This window comes from Panthera tigris, chromosome A3, assembly GCF_018350195.1.
Source record: "Panthera tigris isolate Pti1 chromosome A3, P.tigris_Pti1_mat1.1, whole genome shotgun sequence".
In the NCBI taxonomy this organism is placed as follows: Eukaryota; Metazoa; Chordata; class Mammalia; order Carnivora; family Felidae; genus Panthera; species Panthera tigris.
The window spans coordinates 80,618,091-80,638,583 of record NC_056662.1 but is presented as its reverse complement, the minus strand read 5'-3'; the positions used below and the strand labels follow the sequence as shown (position 1 = coordinate 80,638,583).

Genomic DNA, 20,493 nt, shown 5'->3' with positions numbered 1-20,493 from the left:
ACTACATGTTTAACAGTTGTATGTCTCCATACACAACGCTCATTAAAGTGGATGTTAGATGTTTTGCATGTCTGTTAAAACACACACACACACACATGCACACACACACACACACACACACACACACACACACTCTCTCTCTCTCTCTAAATTACCCAGTTACCTGTCAAACAGAAGGCTGTCTGCCCACATATACCTAGCTTTTCTTCAGCCCTCCCTTGTGGGCCTACTCACAACAGCTTTGCAAAAAGCACAGCTTTCTCTTCCTATCTCTAGCACATTTGCCTTCTTACTAAAGTAAACAGGCTCTCAGTGTAGGGATTTAGAGGGCTTCCTGCTAATTGCCAGCTTGTAAACTTAATTGGACTGTCTCCCTGGGCACTGTTCCTAAATCAATTAGGCAATGAGTTGGCTGTCACATCTTTTTCCCAAGAAGGTCTCTTGGAAGAGAATTATCCAATAGAAGTCAAGCATTCAAATGAAAAGGTGATAACTTCTGCAACTGACATTTATCATTAAAATTTTATTTTCAATATGACTCTTAAGTTTTATGGGATAGGGAAATTTTGCAGACTTACAGACTCTTTAAAAGATCTAGATATGGAGTTTCCCAGAATTTTAAAAAACACATTATAAGATTAATATTTATTACAGATTATTAATTTTTCTAGGAAGAGTAGATTCCTTGAAACAGTAGATTCCAACTAACAGATCTTTTTTTTTTTTTTTTTTTTAAAGAAAACCCTGTTTAAAGAACAGATTTTTCTTAGGTTCTGCTACTAAATACATCCAAAAATTTTAATATACTTCTTGAATTAACACAGTGCTGATTCTGGGCATCCATGTGGAATTTTCATGTATAATTCAAGTTACTGCATATATAAACAGGTAGTTGCATGTGCAGTTTCCCCACTAGGGAGCATTTACGAGATTTTTTCATAAGCTTGTTATGCAAGCCTTTGGAAAATTTGACATGCAAGGTGTAGCTTACAATTTAAGAAGCTGACATAGATCATAGTTTAAAATAGAATGCTGTCATATGTAAACGTGGCAGTGGCTGGTGCCAATATGCTAAGATTTTTGGAGTTTGACTTTTAGAATAGGTCAGTGTAATCTTGAAGGAAAACTTTGTTCCAAGACTAGAGCTTCCATTCTAAATCCTTATAATCATCATGCAAATGTGTTGGGGATTAAAAGGCCATCACTACTGTTAGAAGAATTTGAAGGGCATGCCTTCCTCAGGAGGGAGCTAGAAGTATCATCCTCCCACGTGGAAGCCAATAAGTACTGTCTCATGTAAAGCAAAATATAATCAGATTTCTTTGCTTGGCAGTCATTGTCACGTATTTCCACATATGTAGACTGAGATTAATTTTTAAAAGACAAGTCCCTAATTATATTACAGAGATATTAAAGCTTTTCCATTCTCATCAGTACCTTTTTCAACTTCCACTGCTCTCTTTAAACTCACATGATCATCTATCTGCCCTCTGAAGAGAGAATCTTCCCTTTTAATTGATACTTCATTAAGTTTATCTGCTTCTTACCACCTACCCACCCAACCTAACCAACCCCTTATCTACATGAACATAAATCTTTCCTTCTCAATTCAATGGAAAAGGAGACCTTCCTCTTGTCCAAGACTAGTTCCACCACCACTTCCACTCTGGATCCCACTACATTCCTTTTGACACCTTTACTTTGTCAGCCTTCCCACTCCCCCCAAAAATCTTACTATACCCCAAGACACAGGCCCAAGCCACACCATAAAACAAACAAACAACAGACAAACATCTCTTCCTTAACATTGTTTCTCTTCCGTTATTAGTCAGATGATCACCTTCTTTCATAGTCAGATGCACCAAAATAATAGTGAACATTGACTTTTTCTGCTTCTTCACTCCCCATTCACTCCTCACAGTACCAAGTTCTGGCTTGGGTCTTTAGTTTTCTGGAACTGCTCTTGCAAAGGTCACCAGGGACTTCCTACTTGATAAATACATTTCTGTTATGTTACTTGATGACTTTTCAGCACTTAATGGTTGCTTACCACTTCTGTCACAGAATTCTCATTGTACTTGCCTTCCATGACCCCAGATAACACCTTTTCATCATGTTTGTGTTCTCCTTCTGCCTATTCATGAATATGTTGAGGCTCTGTAAGGTTCCATTTTTAGCTCTCCTCCTGTTTTATGTAGATTGAGAGTTTATTTCTTTCTCCCCAAACCTGTTTCTTCTATATTCTTCATTTTGGTGGATGGTACTATTATTCAGATGGAGTCCCAAGTCAGAAATCATCCTAGAATCTTCCCTCACCCCTAATGCCATATGCAATCAGTGGCCAAGTCCCATCAATTCTACCTTCTAAATACTGTCAAAAACATCTCTGTACAGCCTTGCTGTCATGACCTTAACCTGGACCTTCCCTGTTTTCAAGCAGCGATCAAGGAGTAGCTCTCTGTAATCTTCTGCCTTCCAATCTTCTCATAATCCCCTGAACTGCCACCAGAGTAATCTAACTGCAGATTTGGTCATGGATTCTCTAGCTTGAAATCCTTCAGGGGTTGATAAGCCCTTGTCTGCCTCTCAGGCTTCATCTCCCCAGCTGTTTTTGCACTACTGTAGCTCCCCATTTGGGGCATGTGCTCTCTCTCACATTCCCTCCTTCCTATGGTGATTTTGATAGTATTCCATCTACCTGGAGTGCCCTTGCAATACTCTCCCAGAGCCTGCAAAGTTAGGAAAAGGTTAAATATTCAAGTGATAATATTAGGCAAGAAATAATTAAAGCTAACATCTGCCCTCTCATAGGATTTTGAAAATCAAAGGCAACGTGTGTGTGTGCATGTGGGTGTATCATTCTGTCTAGAAAATTAGTAGGATGATTTTTCTCTTAGTATTTTTATAAGAAATAGGTTTTCTTCAAAAGTTCTGTTTTGATTACTTTTTTAGTATTGTAAATAATATACCTTTTATTATTTAGGGCATTTTTAGGAGGTTTTTCTGTTATTTGTGACTGAAATAAATTTAAAACAACCGTCAATATTTCCAATTGTGATTACAGATTTTCTTTATTTTTTTTTAATATTATTTATTTTTGAGAGAGCACAAGCAGGGGAGGGGCAGAAAGAGAAGGGGACAGAGGATCTGAATCAGGCTTTGCACTGACAGCAGCGAATCCAATGTGGGGCTTGAACTCATGAACTGTGAGATCATGACCTGAGCCGAAGTCAGACACTCAACCGACTGAGCCACCCAGGTGCCCTACAGAGTTTTCTTTAATCACAAAAGATAGCTATTAAATCCTGAAACAATATTTTTATGTACCTACTTTCATCTGAGAGTCCAGGTTCTAAAAGTTACTAAAACTCCAGGCAAATAAGGCCCTTGGCTTAAAAATAAAATGTAAAATGATTTTATCACAGAACACCTATTAGCCCCTGAAGGAGAAGTTAGAATTGTCATCTAGAAGGGGATCAAAAAAGGCTTTAATCTGAATATTTAGCTCATATACATATTTATACGTATATATGCCATAATACAGGCATAATCACTATATTATTTATTTATTTATTTATTTAAATCCAAGTTAGTTAACATATTGTGTAATAATGATTTTAGGAGTAGAATTTAGTGATTCATCACTTACATATAACACCCAATGCTCATCCCAACAAGTGCCGTTCTTGATGCCCACCACCCATTTAGCCCATACCCCTACCAGCACCCCTCAGTTTGTTCCAAAAGAGTTACTTTTAGTGAGCTTTTAAAATACTAAACTTTACCCAGGTGGTAATTGTGGGTAATTTATTGCTGGAAAGAAATGTCAGATAATTTCTTAGATGCCTAGTAATCTTAAACTTGGATCTCAAATCATTTGAAATAGACTGTTATTCCAGACAGCATTCTGCTAAACTAGAGTGATGATGGATTTTTAAATCAAGTTTATTGGAGTATAATTTACATAAAATAAAGTGTACCCATTCCAAATGTGCAGTTTAATGAGTTTTGACAAATGTATGTATCCTCATGATTACCACCACAATCAAAACAGAATATTTCCATCACCAAAAAATTCTCTCAAACCTCTTTGCAGTCTATTTCCCTGAAGGCCAAAAGAGCACTGACCTGCTTTCTCTCATTACTGATTAGATTTGCTTTTTCTAAATTTCATAGAAAAGGACTCATAAAATAGGTACTTTTTTAGTGTTTTTCTACGTGAAAACATTTATCTGTTTATCTGTGAGATAAACAGCATTTATCTGTGAGAATCTTCCATATCGGTATGTACATCTTCAAATTTTCCTTTACATTACTGAGTAGTATCCCATTGTGTAGATAAACCACAATTTGTATATTGCTCCACCTCTTGATGGACATCTGGATTGTTTCCAGATTTAAGCTAATATCACTAAAAATACTATGTATTTTCATGTACAAGTCTTTATATTGACATATATGTATATATTTTGTTTAATGCTTATTTATTTTTGAGAGAGAGAGAGACAGAGCGTGAACAGGGGAGGAGCAGAGAGAGAGGGAGACACAGAATCTGAAGCAGGCTCCAGGCTCTGAGCCGTCAGCACAGAGCCCGACGCGGGGCTCGAACTCACAAACTGCGAGATCACCTCCTGAGCCACAGTCAGACACTTCACTGACTGAGCCACCCAGGCGCCCCTATATTGACATATATTCTAATTTCTCTTGGGAAAAATCTAGGAGTAGAATGCCTAGGCCATAAGCTCAGGATATGTTTAACTGAAGAAGAAACTATTTTGAAGTTCTGGTTGCTCTATATTCTACCGCTTAGCCTTAATGGTCTTTTTAATTTTGGCCATTCTAATGGGTGTGTAATGGTGTTAATTTTCATTTCCCTGATGACTATTGGAGCTTAGTATCTTTTTATGTGCTTATTTGCCATATATCTTCTCTGATAAAGTATATCTTCAAATCTTTTGCCCAAATTTAATTGGATTGTTTATTATTGAGTTGTAAGAGTTTTTATATATTCTGAATAAAAATCTTTTGTGAGACACTAGTATTATGAATGTTTTCTTCCAGCTCATAGTTTTACCTTTTCATTTATTTAACAACGTGTTTCGGGTAGCAGAAGTTTTTAATTTTAATGAAATTCAGTTCTTAAATTATTTTATGACTTGTGTTTTTTATGTACCATCTTAAGAAGTGTTTGTCTAACCCTGTTTCCTCCTAGACATTTTAGCTCTTACAATTAGGTTTATGGTCTGTTCCAAGTTAAAATTTTGCATATACTATGAGGCATAGATTAAAATTAATTAGAAAAAATTAACGTTTTTTCATTCTTGAGAGACAGAGCATGAGTGGGGGAGGGGCAGAGAGAAAGAGGGAGACATAGAATCCAAGCAGGCTCCAGGCTCTGAGCTGTCAGCACAGAGCCTGATGCGGGGCTCGAACCACGAATTGTGAGATCATGACCTGAGCTGAAGTCGGACGCTTAACCACCTGAGCCACTCAGGCGCCCCCAATTTTTAAAACAATTTTAGCCAACCAGGGGCCCCTGAAATTAGTTTTTAAATATAAATATTCATTTGTCCCAGAACCAATTGTTGGAAAGACTGTCCTTTCTCCATTGAACTGCCTTGACCATATATGTATGTGTTTATGAATAGATTCTATTCTCTTCCACTGATCTATATGTCTATATGGGAGTACCACACTGTCTTAATTACTGTGGTTTTATAGTAAGTCATAAAATCAATTACTGTTCTCCAACTTTGTTCTTTTTCCAAATTGTTTTTGGCTACTCTAGATCCTTTGATTTCTATATAAATTTTAAAACAAACTTGTCAGTTTTACAAAAGTACTTGAGATTTTGATTGGGATTATGTTGAATCTGTAGTTCAATTTGAGGTGGAATGACAGTTTAACAATATTGAGTCTCTCAATCTTTGAACACAATATCTCTCTCCATTTATTCAAATCTTTTAAAACTTCTCTCAGCAGTGATTTTTGGGCACCTGGGTGTCTCAGTTGGTTAAGCATCTGACTTTTGATTTTGGCTCAGGTCATGATCTTGCAGTTCCTGGTATCAAGCCCCAACTCGGGCTCTGCGCTCAATGCAGAGCCTGCTTGGGATTCTCTCTCTCTCCCTCTCTCTCTGTCCCTCTCCTACTTGCATTTTCTCTCTCTCCCTCCACCTCTAAATAAATAAATAAATAAATAAAGTTTATTAAAAAATTAAAAACAATAAAATTTCTCTCAGCAGTGTTTTTTAATTTTAAGTGTAAAGATCTTATGCATACTTTGTTCATATTTTTGGGTGCTACTGCAAATAGTATTTTTAATTACAATTTTAATTGTTCATTGGGATTATATGGAAATAAAATTTTAAAATCTTGACCATGTACCCTGTTAAACTCATTTCCAGCTGTAATAATGTTTTTGTAGATTCTTTAGGACTTTCTGAGATGACTATGACAATGGCATTTAAAAACAGTTTTACATATTCTTATTCAGCCTGTATGCCTTTTATTTTGGTTCCTTATTACATCAGCTGGAATCTCCAGTACAGTATTAAGTGAGGTGGCAAGGGAGGACAGCCTTGCTTTGTTTCAGATCTTAGATGGAAAGCATTTAGTCTTTTCACTATTAGTATTAATGTTATTACGTTGAGGAAGTCCCCTTCCTTCCATTCCTAATTGGCTAAGATATATTATCTTGAGTAGATATTGAATTTTTTCAAGTTTTTTTTTTTTTTTTTTTTTTGCATCTGTTGAAATTATTATGTTTTTTCTGGTCATATGGTGAATTATATTGATTAGTTTCCAGATGTTTTAGCAGCTTGCATTTGTGGGATAAATCTCTCTTGTTCATGATCTATGATCTTTTTAATATATTGCTAGACTTGCTAATACTTTGTTAGGGATTTTTGTATCTGTTTATGGGAGATATTGGTCTGTAGTTTTCTGTCTTTTCCTGTACTGTCTCTGTCATTTTTTACATCAGTGTAATTAATGCTAACATGATGAAATAAGTTGTCAAGTGCTCCCTCTTCTTGTATATTGAGTTGTGTAGAGTTAATATTATTTCTTCTTCTGATATTTGGGAGAATTCACCAATGAAGGCATCTGGACATGAAGGGTGTGTGTGTGCGTGTGTGCGTGTGTGTGTGTGTGTACATGCATGTATGTACATGTGTGTTGAAAGATTCTTTAACTATGAATTCAAGTTTAAATAATATAGAGTCATTCAAGTTATCTATTCCTTCTTGCAAGAGCTTTGATAGTTTGAGTCCTTCAAGGTATCCATCTCATTTACGTTATGTTTATTTGTATAAAGTTATTCATATTACTATTTTTTAATGTGTGTAGTTCTGTAGTCTTTCTTTCTTTTTTTTTATGAATTTAGGCCAAGATTGGTCAGTTTTACTGATCATTTCAAAGAACTAGCTGTTGATTTCATTGGTTTTCTCTATTCTTTATTTACTAGTTCTTATTTTTATCATTTCCATCCTTCTATTTACTTTAGGTGTAATTTACTCTACTTTCCCTAGGTTCTTAATGTGGGAAGCTGGGATTGTTGATTTTAGACCTTCCTTCTTTTCTAATTAAAACACTTAAAGCTAGAAATTTCCCTCTAAGTACTGCTATAGCTACATCTCACAAGTTTTGATGTTATATTTTTATCTTATTTATTTATATTTTCCTTTCTAAATCTCAGAGAGGGAGAGAGAGAGAGAATCCCAAACAGGCTTCCCACTGTCAGTGCAGAGCCCGATGCAGGGATTAAACTCATGAATCATAAAATCATGACCTGAACTGATGTCGGATGCTTAATCAACTGAGCCGCCCAGGCACTCCTTTTTGTTTTTATTCATTTCAAAATATTTCCTAATTTACTTTGTGGTTTCTTCTTTAAGTCATAGTTTATTTAAAAGAATGTTGATTAATTTCTAAGTAGTTGGAGATTTTCCAGGTATCTTTCTGTATTGATATCCAATTTAATTCTGTTGTGGTCAGAAGAACCTACTCTGTATGATTTCAAAACAGTTAAATTTATTGAGGTTTGTTTTAGCCCCCTGAATATGATCCATCTTGGTTGATATTCTATTTACATTTAAAAAGAATGTATTTTGCTGTTAAGTGAAGTGTTTTATAAATGTCAGGTCAAATTCACTGATAATGTTTTTCAAGTATTTTCTATTTTTGCTGATTTTGTTTATGTGTTCTCTCAACTAGTGAGTGAGGAAATTCCAATTATAATTGTGGCTTTCACTTTTTCTCCTTTTAGTTCTATCAATTTTTGCTATATTATTTCAGAACTCTGTTATTAGTAATATTTAAGATTGTTATGGTTCTTCATTAATTTTCAACTCTTTATTATGAAGGTACAGAATTTTAGTTTAATTCATTTTTATCTAAGCATTTTTAAAAGTCTTGCTGTTGTCTTCTGGCTTGCATAATTTCAGAAACAAAGTTTGCAGTTTTTCATATCTTTGTGCCTGTGTCTTTTTTCTTTGGCTACTTTTTAAGATTTTCCCTTCATCCTCTTTTGAACATGATTATGATTATGGTTAATGTTTTTTTCTCAGCAAATAAGTTTCTTCTCTTTCTAGAGGTATTGCTTAGGGTACGAGCAGAATCAACAGATTTCAGATATTTTGGGTTTCCTATAAAGTTCCTACACATTGATATCTACTGCCAAGGAACCACCCTGATTTATGAGAGTTTACAGTGCTTGACTGCAAGCTTGTGAAGGCTTTTGGATAGTACCATTCATGATTCTACCAACACAGAAAGAATAGTGAGGTTTTATTGCTTGGTATGGTTAGGGCAATTCCCCAGATTCCCTATCAAGTTGAGTCCTGTTACATATAGCACAAATTCTTATTTTGATGTGACTTGAAGTTAGTATGAAGAATTTTGGCATCTTTTGCATGAACTAATGTATTTTTTAAAATCCTAAAACCTGTAACTATTCCAGTTAAATGATGTTGATGATGATAGTAATAAAAAGAAGAATTGCAGTAATATTTTATATACTTTACAGCTTATAAATAATTTTACATACATTTTCTCATTTGGTTTTATGATTATTTGTACTGAGAAATTTTTATGGACTCACTCAAATCAATAAACATTGCTACTTTTGAAGAAAAAGTATTTTATAGCCAACCATTTTTAAAAGATTAAAAAAAAAACCCCACCCTGCTTAAAAGCCCTAATACTTACTGTCATTTAATTACACAGAAATTGTTAGTTTCAAATGAAATCAAGGATGTATAAAAGATGATAAAATTAGAATAGAATGCCCCATCTTTGTTTTGTGGTCTTGCTTCTCTTACATTAGAAGTGGATTTTCTTTGGGGCGCCTGGGTGGCTCATTCGGTTACACGTCTGACTTTGGCTCAGGTCATGATCTCACAGTTCGTGAGTTCAAGCCTCACGTTGGACCCTGTGCTGACAGCTCAGAGCTTAGAGCCTGCTTCAGATTCTGTGTCTTCCTCTCTCAGCCCCTCCCCTGCTCACACTTTGTTTCTCTCTCTCAAAAATAAATAAGCATTAAAAAATTTTTTTAATAAAAAAAAAGTGGATTTCTTTCATTTTTTTATTTAAAATTTTTTTTAATGTTTATTTAAAAAAAATTTTTAATGTTTATTTATATTTGATACAGAGAGAGACAGAACATGAACGGGAGAGGGTCAGAGAGAGAGGGAGACACAGAATGTGAAGCAGGCTCCAGGCTCTGTGCTGTCAGCACAGAGCCCAACGCGGGGCTCCAACTCACAGACCGTGAGATCATGACCTGAGCCGAAGTTGGACGCTCAACCGACTGAGCCACCCAGGAGTCCCGATTTCTTTCATTTTAAAAGGATAAACTAATGTACTTATATTGTGCCAAGATATTTTATAGTAAATATTAGCTGTGAAGGGCATCACTAGCAAGATTAACACTGATCATTTCTTCAGTAGAAAAGAATAGTCTTTACTTTTTAAAATTTTTTTAAAGTTTTTATTTATTTATTTTGAGAGAGACAGAGACAGCATGAGTGAGGGAAGGGCAGCTAGAGGAGAGAGAGAATCCCAAGTAGGCTCTGCACTGCCAGCAGAGAGCCTGACGCGGGGCTCAAATCCATGAAGCCGTGAGATCATGACCTGAGCTGAAACCAAGAGTTGGACGCTTAACCAACTGAGCCACCCAGGTGCCCCAAAAAGAATAGTCTTTAAATGCCAATTTAAAATAAATTTGTATGTGGTATCTATGAAAAAACTATCAATTGAGAGCACCCATTAATAAAAACAGACTTCAAAGCATATATATAGTCATATTTGTCATGGCTATTTGTACTTATCCCCACCCACACCAAAGTATGTGGGGCTGAAGAGTAAAAGCAACTTAGAACCAATAGAGCTAGTCAGTAAGAATTGTGTTCACATCAAAACCCTGTCTTTAAATGTATATAACAGAGGCCTAAACAACTGGTGCGAAAAATAGGGTTAGCTATTGTGGTCTACCTAAAAGTGAATAAATAAGAGAAGAATCTTTAGGTAGACCGCAAAAGCTAACCCTATTTTCCCCATCTGTTGTTTAGGCCTCTGCTGTATATGTTTAAAGACAGGCTTTTGATGTGAACGTAGTTTGATTATGTGGAGTATAAATTAATTAATATATGCTGAATGACAGGCATAAGATAGATGGAGTTGGTAGCTGGTAGCCACAAAATCATATTATTCTTGCCCCCCTAGATCCCACATTTCTAGCACTTATGCAGGAAATGATTATTTTTCCTTTATGGAAATGTTAACTCTGTATTTGTTAATCTACTTGTTATTTTCAAAAGAATCACTTGGTTTTACTTTTTTGTGACAGGTATCTTCACACAAGGACAGCTGGGCCTGATAGACATCATATTCCAATACATTCACTGTGATGAGATATATGAGGCGATAAATATCCTGAGCAGTATGAACTGGGACACTCTGGGCCACCAGTGCTTTATCAGCATGAGTGCCATTGTAAACCATCTTCTTAGACAAAAGCTCACTCCAGAGAGAGAAGGTCAGACATGGAATATATTTCATAAATGGATTTTGTATATATATGAAGTACATTTTATTGAGTCCACTATGTTTTGAGGATTTTTTTGAATTGTATTATCAGAGATTAAAAGACAAATGTTAATGCCCTATTAAAACTGACAAGATCAGATATCAAATAATTATCCATATGGTACTTAGCGTGTAGTATTTGTCAACATAAAGAACAACTTTTTTTGTGTATACCTGTGTTGGAACTCACAATGCAGTCATTGTACATTTCAGTCTAAGTTCATGTGTGTAATATGCTCAGATCTTAAACTTTAATTGAGAATTCCATGTACTCTGTAGGGGCTGGTAGACAGAGGGCCCCAAATAAAGGTCCTTATTCTTCCTTCATTTTAGACATCAGTATTTTTTTCTCATACTCCAAGTCTTTTGTCTAGATGGTAGTCCTTACCACTGATTTGTGTGTGTGCTGTGTGTGTGTGTGTGTGTGTGAGAGAGAGAGAGAGAGAGAGAGAGACAGAGAGAGACAGAGACAGAGAGAGAGAGAGAGAGAATGAGAGAATGAGAGAGAATGAGCAGCCCAGGCTGCTACTCCTTGTTTTCATTTTAACTGGTAGTTCCGATACCTCTCTGCCTACTTGGATTCCTCTGCTTTCCTTCAGTAAGTAATTATGCCCATAGGATCTCAGATAAGACATTGTTTTTTAAGTGAGCTCTGTGCACAGCATGGAGCTTGAACTCACCACCCCAAGATCAAGACTTGCCTGCTCTACTGACTTGAGCCGTCCAGGCGCCCCTCAGATAAGACACTTTTTTAAAAAAGAGAAAAATAATGTGTACATACAGTAATGAAATTCATTTTTGTATTTTCCAATTATTCAGTGTATGCTATTTTTATTATGAGTTATTAATATAAAATGCACCTAAACATTCTTGCACTTGTGTCTTTATTTCAAATCTTTGCAAGAAGCTTTGACATTAATGATGGGAAGTCCTGGACAATGAAAAATGTCCCTAGGTAATTTACAAGGTAGAGAAAGCAGGAAATATGTCAAAAGGTCTTCACTGGAGAGCTTTTTCCCTACTATTTTCTTTGAATGTTTATAGATTTTCTTCTTCCATTTCACTATGTTTCCAAAGTAACCAAATTGTGTAGATAAAATTCTGTACCTAACCTTCATTTTAGTAATTTTAAAGAACAGGTTCCTTCAGGAAGTTCACATCATGGGACTTGGCGCAACTCTTAGGAGGCCCACAATAAATATTTATTTAATGTTAATTGAATGTGCTCTTTGGAGGTAGTCCAACCCATCTCTGGAGGGTCCAGTATTTCTACAGTGAGAAAATGCCTAGCACAATGCTTGGCCTACCATAGGTATTTAATGACTATTAGTTAAAAATAAAAAGAAGAGTATAACTTTAAAATGTTAGGTTACTAGATATTACTGTAATATTTCTGCCTACAGAGTTATCTCAAGTACTTATTTCTTAGTATTGGTACACTCTCAGAGATTAGGTACATAGTAGGGGGTTAAAAAGCAGAATATGTAAGGAAAGCCTGTTATAGTATACACAATATGTGTAAGAGATGCTAAATTTACAGTTGAAGAATTGTAGAGAAGATAAAATATTGACTGTCAACGATGCTGAGAAATTGCTAGCACCTTGGTGAATTTGTGTTGTAAGATTCCTGTGTTGTAAGAAAGGTTATTAGGGAATTCACAAATGGGCATTATCAGATTCTTGCTTTAATAAAGGATATTTTCAAGGTACCGTGTTGGGAAGATAGGGAAATGAAAAGCTTGTATGATACTAGGCTATTAAAATAAAAGACTTGCATGATGCTGGATTATCAGAATATGCACATTTTAAGTAGGTATATGCATTTCCCCCCAAGTAACTGCAAAATACATTTCTAAAACATTCAGAATTCTTCTCTGTTGAGATTTATTCTGTCCGAATCTAACAAATTTGACATGGTAATTTGTTTTCCTTTTATTAGTGGAACCCAGTGAGTTCTTTCATTTGTGCTGTGTTGTGGTTATCTTTGAGATCTTCATTTCTGCCTTAAACATCAAGCTGGGCTATCTAATGAATCTGTAACTGTGCTGGGAGTTATGAGTGTTCCATATAGGTTTGAACATTGCAGAAGTACGAAACATGCTGTCAAGAAAACAAGCAATGGCAAGAGGCTCTGGCTTGTTTTCACAATAGCATTGCTGTATTCAATTTTAATCTAAATTGACTGCTGCTTTGAAAGAAAATACCTCTGAAGTTCATCTTACTTTACTGTCTAGATTTGAGATTAAAAAAAAGAAATTACTAACAGCTTAGCCAAGTCCATAGCAATTACTCTGATGAGGTATTTAATACTTTCAAACCCAAATATACCTAAAACTAGAGTTTTGCTAAATAAGGAATTTTTTATTCACTCTAGCACTTAGTAGCATAAAAATCAATGGAGTTTTACTGTAAGCTGAAGTTTTCTCATACAGTGCTCACCATTACTGTAATTATATAACTTCCAGGTGTTTGGGGGAGAAAACACAACCCCTTGGTAAAATTATGAAGTAGGCAAAATGTGCCTTTTTCTCCCAGTCTCTAGCCCTCTGGTTTATCAAAACTTGCTCTCCAATCCTTTTTTCCTAGGAAGGTGTCAGTTGACCAAGAGCAGATTAGCATGACATCCCTCCCAGGGGTGTTAGCTTTCACACTTGGACAAAACCAACAATCTTGTTTATTAGAATGAGATTTAGGGAAGGTATGGGGACTTTCACTGTTTCTTTAAAATTGTCTTAGAAGGATGTTATTACTTCAGTAGGGCTGTATTTATTTTTAAATGTTTATTTAAAACATTCCTAATACTTCTTTCAATCCCCAATGCAAAAAGGTTAGTTTTCTCCTTTTAGGTAAAGAGTAAATGTTCAGCACACTGTGAGTTGATTCTACTGGAAATACTAGTTCAAACTGTGTTACTTTGATGAGTCACTGTTTTAATTACCCATTTGTGGTGAGAGGTTGGTTCATTATGGATTTCTTCAGTTTTGACAGCTTTTTGTTGCTCAGAGTCATTGTCAGCTTTGCCTCAAGTGAAAGTTTATACACAGGTTTGTTTTTGTACCAGCTGTCATATTTTAATTTCATCTTTCCTGCAACAAGCTCACATTTCATCCAAGTTTGCAAAACCTGACTGACTGCAAACATGAGTATTCTGTTGTAATTGAAGGAGTTTCACTTGTTTCAGTGCTGCTATGTTTGAATTCCACAGCACAGCTTGAGGCAAGCCTTGGAACCTTCTATGCTCCAACAAGACCACTTCTGGATACAACTATATTGGAATACAGAGATGAAATCAGCAAATATGCAAGAAGATTCTTCCATCACTTGCTCAGGTGAACAATATCTTGGGATTGATTAATGTCAGACTACCTATTTAAGGAACCATTTTCTTTAATTAGAATATTCCATAATGTGGCTGTTTTCTAATAGTCCATTTCCTAAGAGAAAAAACAGATCTTCTCTTGATACTCTTTAATATGTTCTTGTTTTCCTTTTAATGAATATATTTGAATATTGTTTAGGGCTTTTACACATCATCAGAATGCTTGAATATAACTTCCCCTTTAATATGAAAGCAAACAATACTAACTATGTAAAGTCAATTTTATTTGTAAAGTCAATTTTATTTATTTTATTTTTATTTTTATTTTTTTGAGAGAGAGGGGGAGGGAGAGGGAGAGAGAGCAACTCACAACTGTGAGATCATGACCTGAGCCAAAATCAAGAGTTGGATGCTTAACTGACTGAGCCACCCAGGTGCCCTAGTAATGTTCCATTTTTTTAAGATGAGAGGGATATGCATCAGGGTCCATCAAAAACTATTATTCTTTTAATTAAATATATGTGTTGTATACTTTTATATATCATGTATTTTATAACAGGAAGTAAGAGAATTATCAACTTCATGTACCAAAGGTAAGTATTACATCGAGTTGAATTTTGAGTTTTAATTTCATTTATAATGTGTCATAGTTCTTTTTAACTCTTTCAAACAATTTAATGTATTATCTCTCCTTTTTTCTCAGAACATACCCTGTAAGAGGGTATCATTATTTGACAAATAAATAAACTATTAAGTGGTACTTTGGTCTCTACCTAACAGTGAAGCCCTTGGAAAACAGTCTTAAAAGTTGAGAAATGTTGTTATATTGAATGAATTATGATCTGTAATTGAATCTTGCCTTTTTATCTGAATGATTTTAGCATATTTCAAGAGACTCTTCATCCTGAATGAAGCTGTTTTCTATGTGTGAACAAATGCCAAAAATACTAGGGCGGATGTCACATTTATTTGGACTTCTTTGCTTTGTTCTATATTTTGTTTCCCTTGTTTCTGAATTTACCTCCTGCCTATACAGCCCAAAAAAAGGTTATTCCTAGAATTAAATGTTTTTCCTTGGGGTATATCAGGATTTTCTCATTTCCTTTTTTGCACGCTTTGCTACTATTTCAGTTATCATGAGTGTTTATTAGTTCTTTTGATAGTAGGCTATATATGACATTATGAAAAAAGTGTACATTTAGAAGAAATTAAATGAAATAGTTTAAATTGGAATTATTCTTTTTTTAATCTGCTGTGAAGTTCTCCTGCTTAGAGGAAGAGGAACAGGCTAAATACTTTGTATTTGTGAAGTGCTAGAATTGCATTACTGCCTGTACCTTGTCTAGCCAGTATATTAATACTTTAGAGTATTAATACTTTAGAGTGTAGAGAATTTCAATTTAGAGAATTTCAAGTTAAAGATGAAGAAAAGAAGCACCATGCAGAATAGGGATGTACCTAAGGTCACTCATTGGTAAAGCTGACTGAGACTGCCTGAGTCCAGATTGGGCTCTTTTGATAAAGAAGAATAAAATATTACATTGATTTTAATTTCATACAGCATATAAAGCATGAGGTCATAGTATGCATGCATGAGGACAGTAATCCATTTTGGTTATTAAAATAACTATTTTTGATACAATTTTGTTTTTATCTTGACATTAGAGGAAGTACACAGATCTTTTTGTCATTAGCAAGTATGAAAACTTATCTTGACAGTCTTCCTCCAAATACAAATGAATCTAAACTTTAAAACTGATTTCTCATGTCCTTTCTTGACACCTTTTTGTATGTGTTCCAAGTAATAAATTTTCATCAAGAAATGTTCCCTGTAAATGTAAATCATGGCTTTTAACATTGAAGATAGAAAGCAGTAGAGGTACAATATTGATAAAACAGCTAAATAAAATGTTTACTATAGTAAAATTTTAAATAGATGATGCAGTCTATTTCATAAAATCATTAAGTTGTAAGACGCTTACCTATAGAAGTTGTCTAGAAAAAACTTCAGTGTGTTTTCCTTTATTCCCATACTCACTCTCTTGACACCAGATAGGTGGGAGTTTTTTCCCCCCACACTGACCAATCTCTGACACCTGCAGGGTGTTCTAGAATTCAATACAATTCTGACAGTAACCAGAGTTAACACAGACCACACATGTAAAGTTATCAGTCCTACAGGAGTGTCCTTATTTCAGCTGCCATCTGCAAGTAATAAGTCCCCAGGTTACTCACAGGTTCTGTCCATTTTGGCTACAAATTGGAGTTTCCTGCTACCCCCTTCTCAGATTTGATAATTTGCTAGAGCAGCTCACAGAACCGAGAAGAGCAGTTTTCTTACTATTGCCAGTATTTTAAAGGATGTTTTATTTATTTATATTAATTAAAATTTTTTTTGAACATTTATTTATTTTTCAGAGAGAGAGAGAGAGAGAGAGTGAGTGAGCAAGCATGAGCAGGGGAGGAGAAGAGAGAGGGAGACACAGAATCTGAAACAGGCTCCAGGCTCTGAGCTGTGAGCACAGAGCCTGACGTGGGGCTCAAACTCATGAACCGTAAGATCATGACCTGAGCAGAAGTCAGATGCTTAGCCTACTGAGTCACCCTGGCACCTCCTTAAAGGATGTTTTAAAGGATACAGGTGAACAGCCAGATGAAGAGATGCATAGGGCAAGTTATAGGAGAAGGGACATGAAGCCTCCATTCCCTCTCCAGGAGTGCCACCCTCCCAGCACTTCCACTTGTTTACCAAATTTGGAACCTTTTCGAACCCGTTCCTTTTGGATATTTTATGCAGGCTTCATTACGTAGGCATGATTGATTAAATAATTGGCCATTGGTAATAACTCAACCTCCAAACCTTCTCTCCAGCCCCAGGTCTGGGGATAGGGCTGAAATTTCCAATCCTCTAATCATGCGCTTGGTTCCACTGACAACCAGCCCCCATGCTAGGGGCTTTCACAAAGTCTCCTCTGTAATGTAAACTCAGATGTGGTTGAAAGGGGCTTGTTACAAATAATAAAAGACTTTCTTTTCTTTTAGGAAATCCTAAGGATTTTAGGAATGGGATAAAACCAAATATATAAAATATATATTTCTTACTATAAATCATAATATCACAGAATGCAAATGCAACTGCCTAAGCTAAGTTCAGAAGATGATTGTTCACCTGTCTTCATGAAATAGAATAGTCCTCCAGAACTACTGAATAGGAAGGTATTAACAAGTAAGAACTTTTCATTATAAACAAATAGAAACTATAATAGGAACTCCTAGATATTGATGAAATAAAAGGGCAAATATTTCAAGTGAATGTGCCACATATGAAACTTATTTTACTAACATGGAAACATATTATAAAGGATTAAAAATTAATTGATTCTACTTGTTTATTTCCCCTCTTAACTATAAGACTACTGTTTTCTGGGGCGCCTGGGTGGCTCAGTCGGTTAAGCGTCCGACTTCAGCTCAGGTCATGATCTTGCGGTCTGCAAGTTAGAGCCCCGCGTCGGCTCTGGGCTGATGGCTCAGAGCCTGGAGCTTGCTTCCGATTCTGTGTCTCCCTCTCTCTCTGCCCCTCCCCCGTTCATGCTGTGTCTCTCTCTCTGTCTCAAAAATAAATAAACGTTAAAAAAAAAAATTAAAAAAAAAAAAGGCTACTGTTTTCTGACTCCTATGGAACAATGTGATTGTGGCACAGAGATAGCGTCATGCTTTTCAATTATTAGAAAATGGTAAGCAAGTAAGTTGGAAAAGGGAACTTTATTGCCTAGAAATAAAAATAAGATGTTTGTGGGGCACCTGGGTGGCTCATCAGTCAGCAAAGTGTCCGATTTCAGCTCAGGTTATAATCTTACAGGTCATGAGTTCGAGCCTCCAGTCAGGCTCTGTGCTGACAGCTAGAGCCTGGAGCCTGCTTCAGATCCTGTGTCTTCTTTTCTCTCTGCCCCTCTCCCACTTGTGCTCTGTCTCTCTCTCAAAAATAAACATTTAAAAATTTTTAAAAAATACAATGTTTATGAAATATTTCAGGCAGAGTTTAGTGATACCTGTATTTTCCTTTTCACTGCAACAAAAAGTAAGAGGAACTGATGGAAAGAAAAGGAGATGGATAGATATGTAATAAAACAATATTGTAAAATGATGATAGAATCTAGGTGGTAAATATATTCATACAACTTTCCTGGATGTTTGAAAAGTTTTACAATAAGGTGTTGGAGGGAAATATATATTATGTTGGGGTCAATATTTATACTTAGAGTTCAGGTAAAAAAGGGTAGTGTTTTGGAAATTATTCTTAGCTTTCTTTTTTTTTTTTTTTAATTTTTTTTTAACATTTATTTATTTTTGAGACAGAGAGAGACAAAGCATGAACGGGGGAGGGTCAGGGAGAGGGAGACACAGAATCTGAAACAGGCTCCAGGCTCTGAGCTGTCAGCACAGAGCCTGACGCGGGGCTCGAACTCACAGACCATGAGATCATGACCTGAGCCGAAGTCGGCCGCTTAACCGACTGAGCCACCCAGGCGCCCCTATTCTTAGCTTTCAAAATGGTTCTTAGCTTATGCAATACATATATATGATAGGCACAAAAATTATTCTGTGACTAAAAAAGTTGTTAACCAGCTTGATTTCTAAATGGCTTTTTTGGTTACACTTTTCACTAATGCAGCATACATAGTAAAGTAAGTAAAACCATTATATGAAATCAATTCAAAGAATATTAATACTAAAATAGTTACCTAAGAATATTTAGGAAATAACACAGAATTATTTGCAGAGAAAAACTTCCTGGTCAGATCATCTAAACATGCTTGATAATATATTTAAAATATTTGCTTAAAGCGTGGCAGGAAACTAAGGGAAACACTCAGGTAGAAATGACAAGGATGCTTGATTCCACTAGAGTAAGCAAACTCAAAGTTTGCCTTGAGGGCATGTGCTGGCACCTGGCAGTGAGGAGGTTGGTTTAGGAAAGCTTGTACATTCAGAGTGTAGGAGACAAAGCCTAGGGCTCAAGCAGAATGGGGAGATGGGATCTGAGATCTCCACATCAATCTATGACCATTGGAGGGTAGCATCTTCTCTGAACTATAAGGAAGGAAGGTATGAAAGGCAAGAAGGAATGGTGGGCAAAATATAATACTAAACTTGTAGGAACATACAAATCAATAGTATAAAACATAAACACTAACATCTAATTCAAGGGATTAAAAATTAAGATAAAATTCTGGGCAATAACAGTATATAAATCAGAAGATGAGTGAAGAAGTTAAAGTATTCTAAAGTCTTTATGCTTTTCAAGAAGAAGATATACTACTAATACTAGGTTTTATTTATTTTTTTTAATTTATTTATTTTTAATCTTTATTTATTTTGAGAGAGAGAGAGAGCATGAGCAGGGAAAGAACAGAGAGAGAAGACACAGAATCCCAAGCAGGTTTCAGGCTCTGAGCTGCCAGCACAGAGCCTGACGCAGGACTTGAACCCATGAACTGTGAGATCATGACCGAGCCGAAGTCGGATGCTTAACCAACTGAGCCACCCGGGTGCTCCAATACTAGATTTTATTAAGTAAAATATACACGGTAGAATTTCTGGGGCAATCACTAAAAAAATGCAAACATTATATAATTTTCAAACAAACAGAGTGAATATGTTGGATGAGAACAAATTCATCACAAAAAAAGGCAAGAATTGGGAGAGGGTGCAGCACACAGGGGGACAAAACATTAAAAAAAAGATGGAAAACAGAAAACACAAAATGACGTAGTAGAAATTAATTTAAAAATCAATAATCATTGTCAATGATTTCATTTGCAAAGAGAGAGAGAGACAGAGTGCAAGAGGAGGAGGGGCAGAGAGAGAGGTAGACACAGAATCTGAAGCAGACTCCAGGCTCTGAGTTGTCCTCACAAGCCTGAACTGCAGGGCTCAAACTCACAAACCAGGAGATCATGACCTAAGTCGAAGTTGAATGCTTAACTGACTGAGCCACCCAGGCACCCCTAGGTTCATTTTTATTACTGAACATTCTTTTGTCTTCTCATGACATATACTATTAGAATACATCACATTTTATTTATC

The 20,493-nt window shown here is 35.7% G+C and overlaps 1 protein-coding gene across 12 annotated transcripts in view; it reads left to right on the top strand.

Moving 5' to 3' along the window:
* Nucleotides 1-20,493, top strand: part of LOC102951328 (WD repeat containing planar cell polarity effector) — a 619,322-nt gene that overhangs the window by 385,186 nt on the left and 213,643 nt on the right. For all 12 annotated transcript variants that reach the window (XR_006215760.1, XM_042981516.1, XM_042981515.1 and 9 more), the window contains 2 exons: nucleotides 10,849-11,037; nucleotides 14,293-14,416. Coding sequence is in view for 11 of the 12 variants with exons in the window: in XM_042981516.1 (XP_042837450.1) it covers nucleotides 10,849-11,037; nucleotides 14,293-14,416 (313 nt within the window). In the remaining variant the exon portion in view is untranslated. The remainder of the gene's footprint in view (nucleotides 1-10,848; nucleotides 11,038-14,292; nucleotides 14,417-20,493) is intronic.